This window comes from Microplitis mediator, chromosome 9, assembly GCF_029852145.1.
Source record: "Microplitis mediator isolate UGA2020A chromosome 9, iyMicMedi2.1, whole genome shotgun sequence".
Taxonomy (NCBI): domain Eukaryota; kingdom Metazoa; phylum Arthropoda; class Insecta; order Hymenoptera; family Braconidae; genus Microplitis; species Microplitis mediator.
In genome coordinates, this window is record NC_079977.1 from 3,954,281 (window position 1) to 3,968,109 (window position 13,829).

General features: G+C 30.4%; 1 protein-coding gene across 10 annotated transcripts in view; it reads left to right on the top strand.

Moving 5' to 3' along the window:
* Positions 1–13,829, top strand: part of LOC130674274 (protein pangolin, isoforms A/H/I/S) — a 109,706-nt gene that overhangs the window by 89,882 nt on the left and 5,995 nt on the right. For 4 of the 10 annotated variants that reach the window (XM_057479556.1, XM_057479557.1, XM_057479551.1 and 1 more), the window contains 6 exons: positions 353–448; positions 548–685; positions 4,019–4,101; positions 4,170–4,300; positions 5,126–5,291; positions 8,779–8,848. In XM_057479556.1, coding sequence (XP_057335539.1) covers positions 353–448; positions 548–685; positions 4,019–4,101; positions 4,170–4,300; positions 5,126–5,291; positions 8,779–8,848 — 684 coding nt within the window. Of the gene's footprint in view, positions 1–352; positions 449–547; positions 686–2,109; positions 3,951–4,018; positions 4,102–4,169; positions 4,301–5,125; positions 5,292–6,211; positions 6,372–8,778; positions 8,849–10,958; positions 11,197–13,829 lie in introns of those variants that run through there. The other 6 variants (XM_057479554.1, XM_057479555.1, XR_008991010.1 and 3 more) reach the window with 6 other exon arrangements.

Genomic DNA, 13,829 nt, shown 5'->3' on the forward strand with positions numbered 1-13,829 from the left:
CTGGTCATCCTCTCCGTTCCAGTCTATTAGTTCGTGTACACCCTCTTGGCTAGATTAACTTAGAAACCTCGTGGTCCCTCCTTGTTATTTGCTTTCTGCCTGAACCACCCTAAATTGAGATTTTCCACGGATGATTAGTCCTTCGTCCCTCAATTACCGTATACCCTCTTATTTTTTCCTCCATCGATTAAAATTTAAACCCAACTCACCAAAACTTTATTTTGTTTTATACAAATTGTTTCAACGATAATATCTACAAACCTATTAAAATTTATTCCTTAATGATGAAGATAAATAACGCGCATACATAAATACAAAAGACTAAATTAACAATAATTACAATATCTTATAGGCATACGCCAGGCATGTATCCTATTTCACCGGCGAGTGCCGGGTTTAGAAGTCCATATCCCACGAGCTTACCCATTACAAGTTCAAGTTTACCCAGGTATGTCTACACGTTATTGTGTACTAATTAAATAAAAACAAGATTATTATTTAAAATACTTGAATGATATAATTAATTCCACTATACACTTGTTTGTAGTGATCTTTATCGGTTTTCACCAACGGGCCTTATGCCTCCTCATCCAGGACTGAGTCCGCACGCACACGCTTTAGCGTCTCATGCGTTAGTCTCATCGGCGCCTAAAGCGGATCATTCTACCTTGGATCACAATCACAGGTAATTATCACTAATTTACATAAATTTATTATTAAAATATGTCAATTTATACGCATCGTTATTAAATTTTCAAACTGTCAGTAGTCCACTCATAAAATATGAGCGCGACTATTGCAGTTCCTACGTATCGCTAAGAAAACAAACGTCTGGATTCGAACCTCAGGGAGGGCAAATATGAATTTTTCACAAAAGCGTAAGGTCTGTTTAGCCTAAAGTTGTTCCAACGTCGGAATCACAAATATCCTAGTGTCCCTACGTTCTATACCCAACAGTTAATTAGTCGCTGACCCTGGGAGTTAGGGTGACTTAATAATAATGATTAATATAATAAAGGGAAGGGTAAGAATGGCTAGATGACGTCACGTTGGGTCCTCTAGGAGTCCCGTCGGAATGCCTCTTCTTCATCCGTCTCAGTCCTTTTCAACCCTTTCCTAGTGGGGGTAAACATCGTCACAGGCTAGTTCCCATGTCTCGGCATTGAGGGAAAAGTAGCTTACAAAAATAATAAATTCTCATAAATAAAAATATATTTAAATCAGCTTTCAACTGTGTACACAAATAGCCTAGTGTAACTACATTCCGTGACACATAATATCTGATATTTACATAAATTAAATAAATATATAATCATAGCTATCAACACATCAAACTAATCCATTATTTCCACGGTACGATTGGCTCCCTCGTAAATAAATAAACAGAAGTCAAGAGCAAAACGCATTGCACCGATAACATAAAACTTGTGTGCGAATGATTACCAAGATGACGATTGAAGTTAAATTATTAGCTGAGGGAAAAACTCAGTCGATAATAATAAAAAAAGAAATATTCAGTATCTACCATCCGAAATCCACATATTGTCTCGCAAATGATAAGGAAGATAAAGTAGTTGCAAAAGACTGCTGCAGGGGGTAGCACATCCCAAAGCATCAGAACAACCCCTATTACAAAAGTTATCGAATAGCAGACTTCTCTTTTCTCTCCTCTTCTCTTCTATTCTCAGGATCCACATCACAGCGTCTGCGCTGTTTCCGTCCCGTATTGATCATTACCCTCTTAACAGATTTATAATTTGTATTAGTACTTAATCCACGTTATTGGTTTGTATTTATTCCCATGGCACTTTAAGACAACGTTCTCTCAACGTGTTCATCCGTTGCCACAGTTACTATTGTCTTATTCCTCAGACACTCACCAGATCTCCCTAAATCTACTTCCATACTGTACATTATAAATGTATATAGATATACATATAGATGCATAGATATATATATAATATGACATTTCCGTTGAAAATTACGAGTTTGCTATTATTATGATTGTCGAATCGGAAAGAGGGGTAGTCTCCAAAGCATCAAGGCCTTGTATTACAATGTAGTTGCATCTATCACTCCAAGTAGTAACGTTCGTCTTGTCAGCCATTATCGGGACATTTATTAACAAATCTCCATATATATAAATAATAATTACTTTTAATTAACTATCTACTGTAGTGTTTTAATCTCGTAAAATCGGGCAACGACCCACAGTATCCATAATAGTAATACCTATTATTATTATTATTATTATTATTATTATTATTATTATTATTGTTATTATAATTGCAACTGTACTGCAATAAATCAATTGATACAGCGGGTGGCAAAGGCCGATGACAATGACGTTAATGACGTTTCGAAGGCAAGTGGTCGTGAGTGAATAATTAACCATTAAGTATAAGGAAGTGTCTGAATAATCATAGAAGATAAAAAAGGGACGGAGGTTGACAACGAGGGTGACGACGGAGGACATTGTCGTAACGTATAAGGGCGACAGTAGCGCCACGGAGCCCGCCAAAAAAATGCTATTTTCACCCCCTATGAGAATTATACATTGGTTATATAGTGTAGGGCACTGCTAGCAAGAGATGTAGTTGTAGAGAGCCATGAATTGCAATGATGGGCCGTGCACCCGCACCACCGTCCATCCCCGTCACCCCCTCAACCCACGGATAATCAATCGTAACACCGCTGGGTTATTCGTGCTACGACGACTCACAAAAGACTTTACTCTACCATTAACATTTTAATCCTCGAATAACAATAATTACTTATATCGTACTTGTCATTGTCTAAATTAATATCAAATTTTACTTTACTTATATTTACTATTATTATTATTAATTATTATTTCAAGAGGTAGATCCGCGTAATAAATATTTATGGTGCGATATAAATTTATAATAATTCTATTTATGGCGGTCGGGCCATTTAAATTAATAAGAGAACTCGGATGAAATATTACGCGGATAGAATGTGATAATTTTTTTTTTTATAGTTAAATTTGTAATGAATATATTATTTAGTATTTTTTAAATTTATTCAATTGGATATTATATATATATATATATATTTATATAAATAATATATATGTATTTTGTGATATTGTGATATTTATTTAAAATAAGTGCTAATATTATTAAGTGTTAATTAATAAAAAAAAAAAATTGCCAAATTTAGTCTGTGATTTATTTTAAAAAAATTAAAACGGTCAATTAGTGTAATTACGATTATTATTTCAAAGTGATAGACTTTTAAATAAATATATTTATTTAGCTGTGAATAAAACAAATGGCAATGGAGTCGGAGTGTTTAGAGCCATTGAATTTGGTAATAAAAAAAGATAATAATAGTAGTAATAATAGTACTAGTAGTGAGTCGGTATTATTAGAAGCAGACGATCTGTCATTATCTAGTACGACAACAACGGCAACGATAACTGCCTTGAATAAAAAAGACGATATTGTTATTGACGGGGATGATAACAAAGTCCCGGATGATGCCAGAGTATTGATGCAAACAGACAATATGGCGATTGAGCATTTAACTGGTGATAGTAACAAAAAAATAAGTGATAACAATTTGGCGATGGCGGACCACAAACTATTGACGGCCTTGCATATGAGCAATTTGATGCAACTGAACATGGGAAATTTACCGCGTGATTCAACACCCGAGTCTCAAGTCCAGCCACCCCCGCCTTATGGTACACAATATTATTTTATGCAATTGCTGGCGATGGTCGAGGCACAACAACTCATGTGTCAACAAATGAACTGGTCCCTACCCCAACATTTTACCAGAAGTCCTATGAGATTGCCCACCCAGACTTATTTTGATAACCCGGGGGTCAACTTGACCGAGCAGTTGTCCAACTCCCAGAGCCCGCTTTTTTCGGTCGCTAACGTCAAACACGACACTGATAATAAACAATTGTCTAGTAAACGGTACGAATTGTAACTTATTTAATTTTTTATGTTATTAATTTTTTTTTTTTTTTTTTGCAAATCTTCAGGTCTTCAATGGACCAGAAAAACTCGTCGTCTTTGTCATCAGACATCACAAAAACACAAGACACTGGACAGCAAAATAATCAAGGTACGAAATTTTGATTTTGTTTTTTGAAATTTAAATTTTATGACATTAATTAATTTTTTTTTTAATAGACAAAAAGAAACCCCACATAAAGAAGCCTTTAAACGCTTTTATGCTGTATATGAAAGAAATGAGAGCGAAAGTGGTGGCAGAGTGTACCTTAAAAGAGAGTGCTGCAATCAACCAAATTTTAGGAAGACGGGTAAGAAATTTTAATTATTAAATACTAATTGTTTTTTTTATTTGGTAATTAATTCAAAAATAAATTTTAATATTCAGTCGATTGATACTGAAATTAGTTGACGTTGTTTTGGATTTTTTCAAAAATATGAATTGAAAAAAAAAATATTTTAAAAAATTGCACTTATAGTTTTTTTAATTTTCTACATGTGCATTTTTTTATTTATTTTTTTTTTAAATTACTGTTGAAAAATTCTAAAATTTTTAATTGTCTGTTAATTTCATGGTCATGTCGACTTTCGTATTGTAATTAATTTTTTTTTTTTGTGATTGAATTAGAATTTAAATGCGAAAAATATTTTTTAATTCAAAATTTGAGTTAAAAAAATTCAAAATAAAATTTTGACTTAAAAAATAAAAAAAATTGCATGTAAAATAAAAACGCTTTGTCAAAAAAAAAAAAAAAAAAAAAAAAGCTTTACTCAATTATTAACAAAAAAAGAAGCAAAAAAGCAGAAAAAACATAATTAGTTAGAGAGCATTGTAGGTGGGATCTATGGAATATATAAATAAATATAGATATATGTATATAAATATATGTATATCGTAATAGAGAGATTGATTCGATAATTAACGTGTGGGCGAGCAGGGAGGGCGGGTTGGTCGATTATAATTTATCAGTAAATAAAATAAAAGAATTAAAAAAATCTTAATAAAGTACTAGGGAAGTAATTTAGTACAAGTACTCGAGTAAGAAGTTAAGTAAATAAAGATAGTGAGCACGGTGCACGCAAAAAAAAAAATGATTGAGACTTTGAATGACCGTTTTGGGGCATATGACACGCAGTGGCATTCGCTAAGCCGGGAGGAGCAGGCGCGGTATTATGAGGCGGCCAGGCAGGAGCGCCATCTCCATCAGCAGCGCTACCCCGGCTGGAGTGCCAGGGATAACTACGGATACGGCAGCAAGAAGAAGAAGAGGAAGAAAGAACGCTCCGCAGATCCCACCGGAGGTACCACTTTCCAGTGCTAGAACAGCAGGCCCTTTTACAATAATAATCATAATTAATAATCATAATAATAATTAACTATTATTATTTATAAATAGTAACCTCATGGATATTGAAACGATCAAAGTCTCTATGCGTTTCTTTTTTGTTTTGTTATTTATTTATTTATTTTTTTTTATATTTTTTTTTTTTTATTTTATTTTTCTTTATTATACATATATATAGATGTATATATTTATTTATATATGTGTATAAAAGTATTAATTATATTTTTAAAATATATTTTTCCTATTCTCTTTGATGAGCGGATTATTAATTTAAATTGGATTGGATTGTCTGTGGGAATTGTGGAATGTGGCAAGCATTTAAAAATAATAATAATAATAATAATGTCCAATAGATAATATATTTAAAAAAAAAATTAATTAATAATATATAACCCGCGTATGCAATAATTGTCTCTGGCCAACTCCCTGAAGCGGTATTATAATTTTTTGAGGTAAAAATTATTATTTAAACTTACGGTAAAAATAATAGTGATAAATTATTTGAATAATATCGGGCGCGTTTTTAAAATTTTCTTTTGTAAACGATAATTTTTTTTTTTGATGTACAGTTAATACGGGTGGGGAACATGGCTGTTCTTCTAGCACTTTAAACGGAAAGTAGGAACCCCAATGTTATTTTCGAATGCTTTTTATAAATTTAATTGAAAATTTATCAATAACTTGAGTAATGGCTCGAGGGTGGCGGAGTAGATAGCAGTATTTTTTATTAAAATAAATAATTTATTAAAAGATCATCACATCAATACATCACTCATCAATCTGTTATTGATATATTGAGTAATAAAATAAAAAAAAAACCGTTTAGATATAACCGTATAAATGCAATTACAAGTGTATTTGGTTCTCTCTCGGTAGTGGCACGCGCTAGGGCGAGAGGAACAGGCCAAGTATTACGAATTGGCGCGACGTGAGAGACAGTTGCACATGCAGCTGTACCCTGACTGGTCTTCCCGCGCAAATACCAACCGAACTAAGAAGAGGAAGCGCAAACAAGACACAAACAGTGATCCTGGAGGTACCCACATGCCTCACTCCACACATTCTTACAAAAATAACCCACCACAATCACCCAAACCCAAATTTTTAATTATTATTATTAAGAATATAATACATATATACATTTTTTTCCACCATACTTATTATAATATTTATATTAAATTATATATAATATATAAATATACTATTGCTACACTACATATTATTGCATGTTTTCCCCATTTCGGGGTCTAAAGGTCAACTTATATTGTATCACACATACGTACATACATATATGTATTTTTCTTATTATTATAGTTACTGTTATTATTATTATTATTATTATTATTATTATTATTATTATTATTATTATTATTATTATTATTATTATTATTATTATTATTATTATTATTATTATTATTATTATTATTATTATTACTATTATTATTATTAAAAAAAACGTGCGTAAGTGTGTTGATAAAAACACATCTACGCAGGTTATTTATTTTATTTATTTATTTTAAAAATGTATATTAACATATATACATATATTAATTACGTATTATAAAACAACAACAAACTTTGGGGACGCTGGCCATCTTGCATTTTACAGGGAGACCTAATTTTTATCCGCAATCAGACAATCCTAAAGCGTTTTTTAATTTTTTTTCTATTTTTCACGTCTCTTTTTAATCCTATTGAATTTTTTATATTATCCTTTGATCGTTTCAATGTTTAACCCCCTTTTTTTGACTCCCGTTTCATTTATTATTATTATTTTTTTTTTTTTTAGTATTTTTTTCGACCTCTAATTATTTTTTTTTTGAACCCTTACATTAAATTTTATCCTATTAAATTTTCGTTCACTGTTTACCTACGATGCTTTAACCCAATTTATATATCCAAGGCTTACTCTATCGCGAACAAGAGTAGATTACATCTTATTATTAATTTTATAAATAATATATAATATATATATATATATATATTATTTTAATTTATTTAGTTATATTATTTGATACATTGCATGTGCTTGTATATTGTTTATTTATTTTGAGGTTATCCTTTACAAAAATAATTTCATTGGTTAATAATTCAAATTACTTATTCTATTGGTTCCTCGTATATTTTATCGCAAATATCCCATGCAACAATTTCCATCACAAGTTGCTGGTCAAGGCACTGATTACAAGAATCTTTTGATAGATACTACAAGAACTTGCCCAAGATTACGTACACAAGACAATCTTGCAGTAGTTTTGTACTATTTTTATTAAAGTATCTTGCGGAAGACCACTGGGTGTCTAGGTCTTTATATAGCTATCGATCTGCCACAAGATATTAATGCAAGATTCTAAGACAAGATTGTTGCAGGACTTGCACATGATATTGTACAAAAGAACATTGAAGATGTCTTGCTCAAGATGTGGTAGTAAAGTTACTTACGCGCATCTTGAGCGAGTCTTGCAACAGAAATTACTTGCAGACACTAACGCATGTCTTGCGCCAGATCTGCTCAAGAAGTCTCATATTACACTGTCTATATATCTCACTTCTGTCTCTGTCAATTCACCCCAGGACCCCGGATCGTGTGCCAATGGAGGGGGTAAAGTGGCAGAGACGGAAGTGAGATAGAAGTGTAATATGAGACTTCTTGCGCAGATCTGCCGCAAGATGTGCGTCAGTATATGCAAGTAATTTCTGGTGCAAGATTTGCTCAAGCCACTGTACCAATGCACCTTGAGCAAGATATCTTCAATATTCTCGCGCAATTTTTCAAGTACAACATAACACAAAAATTGCAAGTTAAAAGTCTGTATCAATGTCTGCAGCAAGACCCGTAGTTATTTAAAGACGCAGACAACTAGTGTACTGGTGACCAAACTTGGGCAAGATTGCCATAGTTAAGTCCGCAAAAGAATTATCTTTTCGCCCACTACTTGGCTATTATGAAGTTGCACTGTGACTTTGCACTGATGCGCATGCGCAGTAGTGGCTCAATTGTAGAAAAATGGTGGGAGAAAGGATTATTCTTTTACGGACTCAACTACATGGGATTTTAGGCAATAAAAAATACTAGTTTATTAATAAACGTTAAAGGTTAACCTCAAAAAGGGCTTTTACAAAATAACTTTAATTAAAATAAATAATTAAATAATTTATTACAGGAAATAGACAAAAAAACTAGTAAATTTTTGTAAAAGTCCTCGTAGCTCAGTAGTTTGCATGATTTATTAAAAAATTTCTGAATTTATAAGCTAATGCTTTATTCAGTACGCGTACACTTAACCCTTTTTTAATTAATACTTAAAAACTATCATATATTTATATATTATTTAAGTAATACAGAGAACGAAAATTTAATTTTGCTTCACTTCATCAATTAGTTATAGGCAACAATATTATTAATACAATACTAATATATGTATATTTGATAATTATTATAGGTAATAATATGAAAAAATGTCGCGCGAGGTATGGATTAGATCAACAAAGTCAATGGTGCAAACCCTGCAGGTATGTTTATTTATTTATTGTACACTTTTATATATATTTTTAAATTATTATGTTAATATTTACTTACAGTGGTTGAGAATACCTTTTAATTATAGGGTTTTTTTTTTAATTTATCGGTTATTAAAATTCCATCTTAACTCCAACGTCATCCACATGTGGAAAAAAAATGAAATAAAAACTTTGAAATTTTTTTGTACAAAAGTTATTAGAAAGTCATGACAGAAAATGTGTCTTCCAAAAACTAATAAATTGATACTCATAATTGTAAAAAAAAATATATATTTATATATAAATATGCTTATATGTATTAGGCTGATTCATTTTCGAAGATTTTTTTACACTCAGAAAAAAAAAATCCCAACGAATCTCAGCTCGATTCAAATTCTCAGAACTTTCTAAATTTTTTTGAAGTTTTTTTACACAGAAAAAAAATATTTCTTAGCGCAAGAAAAATTTTCGTTTTCTCAATTCATAATTCAAAAATTTCTTGGGACGAGTAGAAATTTTGGCGCCAAAAAGTCCTTGTTTTCGTGCATTTAAAAAGCATAGGGAATTAGGCTTTTTCTTCAATTTTTTGCTGTCGCATTTCGAGTTATCGATCGCCGACTCCGACATTTTCTAGGCAATTTCATGCTCTCCAAAATTTTTTTAAGTAATTTTACTGCGACTCTAATAGTTTTTTCTAGGGACGTCTACGGTTTCCGTGGCTACGTCAAATGACCGCGAATTCTTGTAGAACTTGACGAAAAAAGACTTTTTTTTCAAATATCTGTAACTTTTTCGAAAATGGACTAATTCCGACGTTTATTGTTTCAAATTTTCATCTTTGAATGTAAATTTCGGAAAAAAATACAAAAAAAAAGAAGATATTAAAATCTATGAAATTTTTCACTTTTTTTAAAAAATCACATTTTTCACAAAATCCAATTTTCTCGAAAACTAAGCGAGATATCGAAAAATTTTATTCTCAAAAAACTCTCATTTGGTGGTGCCGCGAAAATTGTAGAATCCCCAAATTTACAGTAAAAGTGCAGATGATTTCATAGGAAATTTTATTCTCCACAAAAAAAAGGCCATTAGTCTAGTGGCTCAAGTTTTTTGTTCGCGTGATATAGGGATTGTAATTTCATAAATTTTGCAATCGGCGACCGATAACGAAATGCGACCGAGCATTAGAGAATTAAAAAAAAAATATTTAAATTAACAGTTGAAATTTGGCGGGAATTTTGATTAGTGAGTGTAAAAAAAATCTTCACCGGAAATTAATCGCCCTAATATATATACTAATAAATATATATTTTAATAAAATATATAATTAAAATTGCTTGTAAATACCTAAATAGTTAATTACCACAGTAGTTATATATAATATGACATTTATATATTTTATTGATAATTGAATCTCTATATATATATATAATGTCTATTTAGTACCAGCAATTACGGTAATTGTATTGTTTATTAAAATTAGTTTACGCCCTTTAAGCCCCGCATCTACCAACTGGGTTTTAACGATGTCATTAAGCTCATTAAAGGGGTGAATTATTATTAATCCTATTAACAAACTAAAAATAATCGATTAGTATCAACACTGACTTGACAACTAATTAAAATATTTGGGAGACATATTTTCTGATCAGTGTTTAAATCTTCAATACACTGAAAAAACGAAATATTTGTCTCAAATAAACCGATTTTTGTAAGACTTTCATATTAATTATTTATATACGACATATTAATACATATATTTATCTATAAATATATCGGACGATGGAAAAAAACTTAATTTGTGACAAATAATTGATAACTCGCAATGAAATTTAAACTTCACAAAATGGCGGCTATTTTATTCGTTCAAAATGCCCGCCATTTTTCAAATATTTATTTTGTCTTATCCAAGTACATTTTCTGCGACTTCAATGATTATTGGGCTAGAAATATATTTTTTTCAGTGTAACAAAATTATCCTGTAATTTAAAATGAAAAAAAACCGAAAAAAAAGCGTGTGGGTGACGACGATTTGGCTCAGGGGTTTAAGGTGGGAAAAAAATAAAAAATAAAATAATATTTTGCGAGCGCCCCTTTAATGGCTGGTGGTTGGTTTTGGCAGCCCAGTGGAGCATGGAGCGGGGATGGGCATCCACGCGAGCATAATCCATCACGGTGTGGGAAATAGCGCGGGGACAGGGGTCGGGGCTGGAGGTGGTGGTAATGTTGGGTCAGCAAGTGCCCCAACAAACACAAACACTGCCTCCAATGCCTCCTCGCCTCAGCAAGAACCCACTTATGTTAATCTCTAGTCAAGCCTATCGCCTCCCTACTACTGCAACACTTCTTCTTAAACAGTGGTCAGTCCCGACTTAAACCAACGGACTTGCTTTCTCTCACTCTAAATGCCATTTTTTTTAAATTCAAAACGAATTTCAAAAATCTAGATTACATTGAAAATTTCGCAGTAATTCAATCAATCAAACAAACAAACAAACAAATGGCATTAAGTGAGTTGTGGCAACGTTCCGATGCTCGCATTGTTTCTCATTGTTGTGGCTCTTTACAGCTTATTATTGTTATTATTATTATTATTGTTGTTATTTATGATTATTATTATTTTATTTATCCTCGTTTAGTTTGAAATTTTATTTTTTTTCTTGTCACTCAGTGTCGCCCTCAGCATGGCTAATCTGTTATATGTATATTTAAAAAATTAAATAATTAATATTTATGATAATAATAATAATTAATTTATATTATATTATATAATATATGTATGACAGATTTTATCGGTTTAAAAACAACAGTTTGATAGATTTTATATTATAATTTTTTTGGCATGGCAATTATTACTATTATTATATATTTATATATAAACAAATTACATGTGTATTAAAAATATTTATGTGTATTTAGTGGCTACTTTTTTTATTATTTTTATGCCATTGCGTGTTTAAGGCGCGTTTACCGATTTCATTGATTTAAATAATTTAAATAATAAACTAATTACTTAAAGTGTTTACTGACCGGAATTAAAAATATTCAGATCTGATGAAATTTTAAAAATGCGTTATCTGATCATATTTGGACAAGCATTATTATATATGATCATCTGTTCATATATATAATTGATTTTGTAGTATCAAATATTGTATAAAAAAATTTGCACTTGAGTACTGTCACATATGAACATATATAATATCAAATATGACCGTATATGATATCAGATATGATTATATGTGATCATATATGATTCCAAATACCAGATATCGTATATACTTACGCCTTGCTTGGTTCAAATTTATATACAAACATGTATCTGATCACATCTGATATCACCTATGTTAATATCTGATCACATTTATGATATCAATTTACATATGAATATATATAATATCAAATATGACTGTATATGATATCAGATATGATTATATGTGATCATATATGATATCAGATACCAGATATCGTATATACTTACGCCTGCCTGGTTCAAATTTATGTCCGAACATGTATCTGATCACATCTGATATCATATATGTTCATATCTGATCACATTTGATATAAATGGCTGTAGATGATATCGGATATGGACATATATAGTCATAGGTGATCAAATATAGTCATATGTGATCCTATATTAACTTATATTTGATCATATACATTCATATGTGCGATATATGAACTTATATTCGATCATATATGATATCAGATATGATCATATACAATCACACTTCGCCAGGTTTAATTTCATATATGATCATATATCTGACATCATATATGAATTCATATTTAATTGAATTTTACATGAGATTCGGTCATATATGTTCATATCTGAACAGATTAATATTCATAAATGCTCATAAATAATATCAGGTATGAACATATATAATCATATGTGATCATATATGATACTAGAAATGATCGTATACACTTATGCCTTGCCTGGTTCAAATTTATGTACGAACATGTATCTGATCACATCGGATTTCATATATATGTTAATATCTGATCATATTTGATATCATAAATGGCTGTAGATGATATCGGATATGGACATATATAGTCATAGGTGATCAAATATAGTCATATGTGATCATATATGAACTTATATTTGATCATATATGATACCAAATACGAACATATACAATCACGTCTCGCCAGTTCCAAATTTATATATGATCATATATCTGATTCCATCTGATATCATATACGTTCATATATGAACTAATATTCTATTCAAAATTACATCAGATATGATCATATATAATCATATGTGATCATATATGATACCAAGCACGAACATATACAATCACGTCTCGCCAGTTTTAAATTTATATCTGATCATATATCTGATATTATATACGTTCACAGGTGAACTCATATTTTATTGTATATAATATCAGATACAATTATATATGTTGATATTTGACCAGATTAAAATAAAAAATGACCATATATGATCATATCTGAGTATTTTTCCGGAAATAATAATAATTAACTAATGTAATATATGCTCTGTAATAATATATAAATTAATTTACTAAGAGATGAATAATGAGAGCCAATGGCAGAGCGGTAATGTCTCGACTGTAGTACTGAATTTCAATTGCGGGTTCATAGCCTCAACATAAATCCAGTCCAGTCCTTATATTCCTTATTTATAAATTTATATAAAATCACGTGACTGTCTAAATTTTATTAAAATTTATAAATTATTAATTATTAATCGGCATTTTTTAAAAAAATTCAGATATTGCCTGTAATATTATTTGCTACTTATAATTTCACAAGATAATTTATTTTTTTAAATGTTTACATGCTTGAAATATATTTTTTATATATGTAATTAATTAATTAATTTAATTAAGCATGGCATTGCAGCGAGTGAACACAATTTAAAAAAATAGCAAATAAAAAAAAAAAATTTTGCTATTTTTTAAAATACATTTTTTTATATCATCGAGTGCGCATGATATTTTTTATTTTTCTT